Source organism: Macadamia integrifolia, chromosome 6 (genome assembly GCF_013358625.1).
Source record: "Macadamia integrifolia cultivar HAES 741 chromosome 6, SCU_Mint_v3, whole genome shotgun sequence".
In the NCBI taxonomy this organism is placed as follows: domain Eukaryota; kingdom Viridiplantae; phylum Streptophyta; class Magnoliopsida; order Proteales; family Proteaceae; genus Macadamia; species Macadamia integrifolia.
Genome location: NC_056562.1, coordinates 30184528 through 30194215, shown reverse-complemented (window position 1 = coordinate 30194215; position 9688 = coordinate 30184528). Strand labels below are relative to the sequence as shown.

The 9688-nt window shown below is 39.2% G+C and overlaps 1 protein-coding gene across 3 annotated transcripts; it reads right to left on the bottom strand.

The window, feature by feature from the left end:
- Positions 1-660: 660 nt before the first annotated feature.
- On the bottom strand, positions 661-7467 carry LOC122081884 (luc7-like protein 3). 3 transcript variants are annotated; one of them, XM_042649258.1, is made up of 8 exons: positions 7259-7467; positions 7023-7151; positions 6897-6936; positions 4519-4594; positions 4223-4420; positions 3917-4129; positions 3392-3839; positions 661-3305 (listed from the first exon to the last, which is right to left on the bottom strand). In XM_042649258.1, exons 1-7 carry the CDS (start codon positions 7299-7301, stop codon positions 3438-3440), a joined length of 1101 nt encoding a protein of 366 aa, XP_042505192.1. In that variant the 5' UTR covers positions 7302-7467; the 3' UTR covers positions 661-3305; positions 3392-3437. The 3 variants fall into 3 exon arrangements, with proteins under 3 accessions (XP_042505192.1, XP_042505191.1, XP_042505193.1); XM_042649257.1 differs by having other exon boundaries at positions 661-3839; XM_042649259.1 differs by lacking the exon at positions 7259-7467 and adding an exon at positions 6485-6570 and having other exon boundaries at positions 661-3839; positions 7023-7124.
- Between the last annotated feature and the right edge of the window lie 2221 nt (positions 7468-9688).

The following is a 9688-nucleotide window of genomic DNA, read 5'->3' as shown; positions in this document are numbered from 1 at the left end:
TTGGATATTAGTTGATGGCCACAGCCGAACACCTATCAAATTTCAAATCCAACTTTCCAAGAACCAGCCCACGTATACATACCGTCGTAACCCTCCCATGCACGTCCACGCACCACACCAACAGTCGCATCATTCTTTTGCACCCTCTCGGTAGACCCAATTTTATTTTATTATTATTATTTTTTTTTACCACTTGGCCAACTTAGATTGATTGAGATAATACTCAATACCTCTGCAAAGAACCTTTGGATATGCCTTTCCACAAAATTTTTACCCCATCCAACTAGGAGGCAGTAAGAGCATAACAAAAGCTCATGGTATGGACCAGTAAATTTGTTATGGCATATCCAAAGCCATCTCCATAAAAGTTATGGGAAAAGTGTCTTTTGAGTCTACAATGTAGGCTACGCCTAGAAACATGATTATTTTATTATTGTTTTTTCAAAATAAAATAATAAAAAATAAGTTGTGTCCTGGGAAGAGAGTGGATCAGGTTCACATACGAGAACGTCTCTGATCCGTGGATTTAGAATCAATTTTCTCTCTCTTCATTTTATATATTCTAAATCCACAAACCAGGGATGTACAAGAACATTCTCATACCTCGCCCGTAAGATATACCCAAAGGTCTGACCAAAATGTCGCAGAAATGAATAATGGTGACCAAATTTTCCAATAAATTAACAGACAAAACTCTAAGACATAACATGATATTTTTCACATCAAATTGCTTTCACCTGCTGGAGGAGAAGCTAAACCAGTCTATAATTTAGCAATTTCAATTACAAACAGCACCTGAAAGCCTGAAACTTGACTTTTGACTCGAACTCGGTGTTCCACTAACAGAGAGAATGTAAACCACTGGGCATCAACATTTTCCATATGCATTGAAAATTAAATGTCAGCTATACTAGATTCACTCAAGCTTTTCATCATAAACTTAACAAGAATTTCACACATAATCAAAATAAAGGTACCAACTTAGTCCCCTGATCAACCAGACATGACGTTCTCTTAACAGTTTTCCTCACTACCTGGATTTGTGCAGTTAGTCACAGAAAAATTTCCATTTATGCTAAGTACGTTTCCATAACCTCCAGGGTACAATGATCGCAGCCCCTATGTTTAATGGCACTGTTGACATCTTAATATCCACTCCCCTGCAAAGAGATGGGAAATGGCAACAGAAAAAGCAGATAGAACAAGGCAGTGACATGGCCCACATAGTAATTACGCTCGTGTGATGAGGAGGCTTCATCCGTCTTCCATCCTAGCCATCCAGCAGATAAATTAATGCCATTCTAATTCTTTTAGAGTACTTGAAAGAGGGAAGGAACAGTCCATGCACCACTTAAAATCTATGCTGCAAACCTTGTGGATGGCTTTTAGTAAGACAGTTTCTAGCACAAGCCAAAATGACAATGAGATCTACCAACTTAATGGAAATCCTCAATGATCATTGACCAAAGTGAGTGATGCAGTGGCATTAGAGTGGCTGGAGAGGCATGTTAGGCTTTGGAAACCAAAACCCAAGAAGTCCAGCTCAATATCCTAGTCTTTGGAATCAGGTTTGGGTCCAAACAGGGCCCGGCGTTGGTAGTTATCTAGCTGTTTATTTAGTTGGGGGTTATTTTATTTCTCAGTTGTATTCTTGTAATTTTTCTTTCAAAAAAAAAAATAATAATAATAATAATTAATAGCTGTCCAGAGTTTTGGGGCTCAACCATTATTTTAGTGTTAGTAGTTGATCGTTGTTAGGTTGTTAATTATTCATAAGAGACTTTGTTTAGGAGTTCAAAGTCAACTACATTTCTTTCTGGTTTTATTTAAAGGCATCTACCCTCTGTCAATTAAATTAGTAGAATAGAATATTGGTTTTGAAAAGAAGTGTGTGCTGTGAGAACTCCCCACCCCCTCTTGATCTCCTCTTTCTTTCACTCTCTTCTTCTTCTTCCCTAGCAGATCGAGCCCCCTTTTCTTCTCTTCCATTGATCTGAGTTTTCCCACCTTTGTTGCAACTCAGTTGCTTTTTTATCAATCCATTGATCTGAGTTTTCCACCTTTGTTGCAACTCAGTTGCTTCTTTTATCAATCCTTCTCTGTTGGACTGCCGCAGGTACAGAAGCAAGGGTATTCTTCTGTCTATTCTTCTCTATAACAAGTCAGTCATTATTTTATGGGAAAAGGTTGTGCATGCCGCCGGGCTGCCTAGCCTGTGCTCTCTCTTCCCCCCACCTCACCTGGAAAAGACCCTCTGCCCCTCTCATGCCTGCACCCCCATCGGTCCAGCTGCCCGCATCCAAGTAAGCAAGGCATGCCCATCCCTTGCCCTTTATATTCTGTTAACAAGACATCAAACATCTGATGTGTTTCTGGACCCGTTTCTTTATTATTCTGCTTCTGGTATTAATCCCTCTGATTTCAGATCTGAGAATAGTATCAATCCTATATTCTGTTACATAAACCAGATCTGTTTCTCTGTTAATCTTCTATTCTGGTTGGTTAGCCTGAATCTGTTTCTATCATCATTAAATCCATTCCTATAGCCATCGCATAAATAGGTGTATTCTAGCAATTGAGATCCATATCTTTTCTAATAGGGGTTTATTGGATAACAGACTCCATAAAACTGCCCAACAGATCATGTCATTAGGACAATAATATGAAGAGGCAAATAGATCTACCGAGTAAAAGCAACAATTTGAATTAGCACTGTGTAATGGGCATTACACCTAGGTGCAACCATCGACTGGTCATGGTAAGTCAATCACCCACAGCTGCTCCCCTGCTATATAGTGGTTACATGTAAACCAACATGGCATCAGTACACACTCCTTTAGGACCTAGTAGAAATGAAATATTACCATACCTATGTGAATCAAGGGTACATGCAGAGTATTGCATGCAACCTGCAAAGAAAAAATTGGAAGGAAAAAAAAAAATACCGGAGACCGCACATTCATAACCTGGAATTCCCTAAAACTCCAGCCATGACAAGTTGAGGATTATATATTACCTTGAAAATTTTGTGAAACCACCCAATATCTCCCTCAGCAGCAGCAACATTCAGACAAATATTTTTTGGGATCTTGTCATCTTAATTAATCTGAGAATATGATAACCCAAAAGGACCCAACAAAAGATTCTCTGAAAACAATGTTCAGAGATAATGCATAAAAAAGATTTAATTCAACAAAAACCTAAAGCTGAATATTAGGAAACATTACAACAATAAAATATACCTGCCTCAACCATTTTGCCCTCTTAAATATCGATTGATAGGGAGATCGTAATGAACAATAGAGCTGTGAGATAGCAAAAAAGAGTTTCACACACGATGATGTTTTCAGTTGACTACAAAGCACATTATAAGGTGATAGAAAAGGTCTACCTCATTTGGTAGTTGGTACCAAAAGATCATCTATCTACACTAGCCACTACAATTGGCGGACTGGACTTCGTGAAGATCTCCTGTGACCATGTGCAAGCGGGGAAGGTGATCTGCTCCTACGCCGACCCCTTTCTCTTGGCATATCCACACTTCCATTTCTGTCACGGTATCTGACTCTCCCCCCGTCTCTTCCATCCCGGTAATTGTTGTGCTTAGAATCCCCCCTCCGCCCATCTCGGCTTCCCCTGCCACTCCAATCTCGAGATCTTTCCCGTTCTCGGTACCGATCTCGTTCCCTGTCTCGGTCCCGACCATGGTACCTATCTTTCTCTCCTGAACTACTTCCTCTAACTTTACTCTCAGTTTCCCTTTCCTTCTGCTTTTTCTGTTCTTCTGCTTCTTTCTCCCTTGCTAGTCTTTCCTCTTCCCTTGCTTTCTCCTTAGCTATCTGTAGAATAAAATTCTGTGTACTTTACCAAGCAAAACAGGCTTCAACATGTAGGGAACAAATGGAATAGACTTTACCTTAAATTCATTAATGAAATCCCGGACCATGCCATAACCAATATGCTGCTTTCCTGTCACATGAGATTGTGTTCTCTCTGCAGCATCATTTGCTATAAGGAAAGAACCACATATCTCACACAATGCCATCTTTTTCTCCTGTGTATGCGTTAGGAGTTTCTCATTCTGTGGTTGTTGAGTCAAGATTGTCTTCTCAACATTCAGAATCTCAACCTGTAAAGGGACCCGAAAATTTTCGAAATTAAAACCCTTCTGTAAGCTAGCATGAAAAAAAAGAAGATATATTTATAGGCATAATTGCAGCACCTTCCTCATGAGTGCCTCAGCTTCATCCACCTTGCCTGCTTCACCAAGGGTCTCTATTTGCTCCAACAGATTCTTTATCTTCTCTTCCAGAACAGATAGCTGCTCAGACTTCTCACTCGGGATTGGAGAGGGAGTAACTTCGACTTCCTGGGCCAGGCGATCCCGACCACGCCTAACCTTTCTATCCAAATCAAGGACCTACAGTAACACAAGGATGCATGACTAAAACGAATAATCCAAAAATCATGACTCATCAGCATGGCTACCAACAAAAGTGTAATGTAGAATGGACCCACCAGTTTCTCACAAAACTGAGCAAGTTCAGCTTCAAACTTGGGCACATATGAGTCGTGTCTGGGGGACTTCTCAAAACTAAAACCACCATGAAATCAAATTTCATTAAACCACATACTGAATTACTGATGAAAAACATATCATATCTATGCATGACATCACAAGTTGATTTGGAAATGATAGTACACGCCCACTTGCAAATTAAAATTAAAGAGGGGCAGAAACAGTAACAGACAAAAAGGGGGGCGGGCAATTCACCACCTCATTACCAATAATTACAATCGAGACTTCCATAGACTCTTGTGAATAAAAAGCTCAGACCCCACTCCAGAGCATTTGTTCAATCTTCAAAATAAATCACATTGATGCCCTCGAAAATGAAATCAGGGGAAAAACACAACTATGTTAGGAAGCTTAGCTCACTCTATTTGAAGGTTCATTCCACATCAAAGGTTGTGATGAATCAAGGAAGCAAAAGGAATATCATATATTAGGCATCACAACAGCAGGGAGCCAGGGACCCATAAATAAGTGACAATCAGTAAGTATAGATCCCGAAGAATAAGCAATAATCTGGTTAGTTTGGAATGAGGAAAAGTAAAAACCATTTAAGATTACCAATGTACAGCCTCAGATTAGATTGAGTTAATGCTAGAAGTTGTTCTGTTCCAGGTTTTAATTCACCAGTAAATGGTCTATTAACATATTTGCATATTCTGTCAAGGAGAAAGGTCAGAATCATTGCTTTCAAATGCTCAGATTATCCTACCAAAAAAAAAAAAAAAAAAAAGGCAGCTCAGATTACATTTATCAAGGAAAAAGGATATTCAAAGTAAAGTAAATGATATGATTACTACAACTAGCTCAAACATAAATATATTTGAGAAGCAAAAAGAATCTCTATTTGTGGGGGAACCCAAGTGACGTGGAAAAAGATAAAAAGGGGTCTGACTAGACTCGACTAGACAAGAACCCAAGAGTACAAGAAATCACCATATTCTATGCATGAAAAGCTAAGCCAGTTAGAACTCATGTCAGAACTATTATTCGTTAGTCTTGAAAGCACAATGACAAATCAAATTAAAAACCCAAATATCAAAGAAGCAACAATTTCTATAGGTAGAATGCATCTAGGTTCTATATCCACAAGCCGATAAAACCAATAATCCAGGAAATCAATGCAGATTTGGTAGAAACATTAACAGAAGGGGGAGAGAGAGAGAGAGACAGAGAGAGACAGAGAGAGACAGAGATTTAGGCCAACAAAACAGAAGGATATTGAGAGTCAGAAATACATCACATGAATTTTCAGGTGTTACAAAATTAATAGTATCACACTATCAGTGTTATACAAAATTATCAACTTACAACAAAGAGAGATTAGAAATGATTTCACATACCAAGTGGCATGTCTCATTGTCTCCTACAAAATGATTGGCATTTCAAATTTCGATGTTTCACTAAGTACAACCAGCTAGCATTACCATGTACATCATTGGTTAACAGCCTACAAAAATCTACAGATAGATTTGGTCACCTTCAGGTTTCACAAGTGGCTTTGGCCTTCAAAGAACTTTGTCAATGGCCATTTCTTAACTAAATTTTTTTACCAATGAAATAGGAGACTGCAGTCTTGAGAATGAACACCTCCCAAAAGATCAAAGCTAAAAAAGATAAGCTATAGAAGACACAAAACTGAATAGTTCAGTCAAGAGGTCAACACAATATTTGCTATGAATACATTCTGTCCTTTTTTTTTAAATTAAAATAATGAAATGGATATTTTGAATGAAGTTCAATCTTTGATGTCTTAAAGATATGCATCAAGACTAACAGACAAAGAAACAGCATGGCTTGAGACCTAGTGAGTGGCAATCCCCATGAAATCTACTCGACGATACCTTTGGGAGGGAATTTAATTCTCCCTTACATTCTATGATCTCACCCAAAAGCTTTTAGATCAGTTACCTCAAAGGAAAAACCTGCAACAGCCAGAACTCCAAAGTTCTTATTAAGCCTAGCATGCACGCCAGTAACTCATATTATGTCCAATCCTACACCACATGTATAAAGCATGTAACTTACTCCAAGGACTTCGTTCAAAATAAACAAATCCATTGTCATGCATTAAGAAATAATATGCACCATTGTCGATGGTGATTATGAATATGAGGAACAGAAAGTGAATTCAGATTCATGGCGATAAAATTGACAAATCATGAAACAGGTTTAACTAAAAGAGTGTTTTCTGAGACATGCTATACAGAAGTCTACTACCGACCACAGACAAAAACTTAGAAGCACAATTCCGTTAGATTCCACCAAAAAAAAAAAAAAACAGTTTAATTACAGAAACAAACGACTAAAATCACTTAGTTACCTCTCTTTCAGCTTCTGATCGTGAATTCTAGAGCACGGTCCTGGTACAAAACCATAATAAGCACTGGTGAAAAATCCAATTGCCTAAAACGATTTTTTCACAAAAGGCAGAAAAGTTAAGACGTACCAAGATCACTTCGAGTGTTGACGAACAAATCATGAGGGCAAAACCGAACCATGTAAGAACCACAGACCTCTTTATCGTCCCAGCATATTTCTCTATAATTCTTTTTCTGCTCATCAGTAAGATTACGCCCTATGAACACCAAAATCAAATCGAAACAGCAGTTAAATGAAATCACATTGACAATTAAATGAATCAGAAAAACCAAATAGAAAGCAGTAACCTAAGTCTCGAGTTACCTGCTCCCATAAGCTCATCTAACAAAGCTCTCTGTGCATCCATGACCAACTACAATCAACGAGATTGATTTTGAATTCGAAACCCTAGCTTTCAACAAGATTCGAAAAGAAAAGATCGAATAAATGGAGAAGGATGCAGGAAAACGAGAGAGAGAGGGTAGAATGGCACCGACAGAGGAAGAATCGAAGGATCATATCTGTTTCTGATCCATACACACGTAAGAAAAAAAAATACTCCAGCACGCCCTAACCCGGATTAGAATCGGGACCAAGATTTTTAGTAATCAGTATCGGATCGGCCGTTCTGAATCACCCTGAATCGGATTTTTTTATTTTTTATTTTTTGTAGCCATGGTCAGTTCCAATCCACCGATACAGGATCACCCTCACCCCCACCCCCACCCCCAACCCCGCCCTCGCCCTCGCCCTCGCCCTCTCCCGAATCTGATACAAATCATCTGATTCGAGCAATCCAATACAGCTCAAACCATGGTGGGGAACTCGGGATCACACCCAAACTTCTATGCATGTTCTTTTGTTTCTATACATGTCATCCTCCCATCTTATGCTGTATTAAGAATGTTTAAAGGAATATTTATGTAAGTAAAAGAACATGTATCATCATGAAATTATATATAAAATGATCATGTATAATTGTTGGTCAATGACACGTGTTTATAGTAGATCAGTATTTTTTTATTTTTTTTTGAAAAATGTTTCCTATCCAAAAGGGTGACATTCGCCAATGCTAATCCATTTAAAAGGATTTTATTTACAAGAAAAATTTTCCTTACACTTATCTGAAAACAAAAGGAGCCCAAGCAGGCAAGTCAATTTCCACTATATTTTTTTCCCCTCGGATGTGAAGAGAAAAATACTTAAATTAATAAAAACTTTAGTACATGTATGTTCAGATCTGAAATGTTAAAGCCAATTTTTTTTTTTTTTTCTTTTGATAGGTAAGAAAAGTTATATTAAAAAGAAAAAAGAAAAAACAAGATAAGGCGATCATTCCCCCTATTAGACAGGCCCAAGGAAGGGAGAACAACCCTAATTAAAATAAGCAGAATAGACCCTGCATCATAAACGAAATTTGGAAAGGAACATTTCTACATTCGGAAAGAAATACTATGGAAGAACTAAGCAAATTGTTCACTGCCTTATATGCAAAACAACCCAAAAGGACTAAATGAGTACCATGTTGTTGTTTGGTTAGAGCTAAAATTAGTTAGTAATTGTATATGCAAAAAGGGCGGGGAGGTTACGCTCAAGGGCCACGATGTGGTACTATCAGTAAAAAGGATCCCACGGAACTCACTTGCGTTGCCCTAGATCTCAGCAATGCTCCAACCTGCTTTGTTTGCCTGCTGCAATCCATGATGTAGTGCCTTCGCACATGCATCAAAGGATTGAATGAACTTGCCGGCAACTTTTTACCCATAAACACTCAGTCATATTTGTGGTAGTTTGTGGTTCATCCAAATGAGGGCGGATCAAGTCCTCTACGAGACGAACTGGGCTCATTTGCGCAGATGGAATTTACCCAACAACCAACTCTATCCTGTTGAATGCATAGTAATTCTAACCAATTGCACTAAGGAAATAGTATGAATTGAGCACTTGTAACTTGGGATCTCAAGGATTTTGGGATTTAAAAATCTCTGGCCACCAACGTGTATTTGATGACTGGGAGAATACAAGCATGCACCTCAATGGCTGAACACACTAGCAGCTATTGAGGAGATTTGGATCCTAAATTCTGCGACAATGGATCAGTTATGGGTGCTATGGTGGACATCCAACCTTCTCTCCTTTTGGGAATGTTTGGACGCAAGGATTCCCCTGTGGAAAACCAGAAAAGCGCATCCACGTTTGGGGATACATACCCTTTTCTCTATTTTTGTCCCCAGCCACAGAATCTGCAGACCTCTTTGTGGTTCGGATCCATTTTGGGTTTATCCAGACGGTAAATGAGACCCGTCCTCAAGGTCGGGTCCATCAGCGAGGGGAACTTCTTAAACATCTGATTGGAATCTACTTCACATCTTGATACGGTAGAATTTGTCACCGAATAAAGAGAGGACACGCGGCAACCGAGGAAGGGACCCGTGTCACCCATCCGATAAAGGCCACACAGCTCCAAACCACGTGAGGGGAAGGTTCCCAAAGGGGGGTTTCCGAAACCCTAGGCCCAGCAACCCTATAAGAGGAAACCGAAAAGGGACCCAGAGGAGGTACGCCGACACCCACCATTACTCATTTGAATACACTGTTTTGCCGATCACTAACTTAGGCATCAGAGGATTAATCCCGGAGATACCTCCGGGCCTCTGCCTTCTGTACTTGTGCAGGATTAGCTCATAAGGGATTTCAATAGTAACAGATTGGCGCCGTCTGTGGGAACGACCGTAATGGTGGGGAAAACCTACA

Bases quoted from the DNA above. Each gene is read 5' to 3' on its own strand.
- LOC122081884 (XM_042649257.1), bottom strand. From the start codon at position 7,301: ATGGATGCACAGAGAGCTTTGTTAGATGAGCTTATGGGAGCAG. The intron at 4,130-4,222 runs GTGCTGCAATTA...GTCCCTTTACAG, and splicing joins CTGAGGCACTCATGAGGAAG to GTTGAGATTCTGAATGTTGA. The intron at 3,840-3,916 runs GTAAAGTCTATT...TTTATTCTACAG, and splicing joins ATTTCATTAATGAATTTAAG to ATAGCTAAGGAGAAAGCAAG.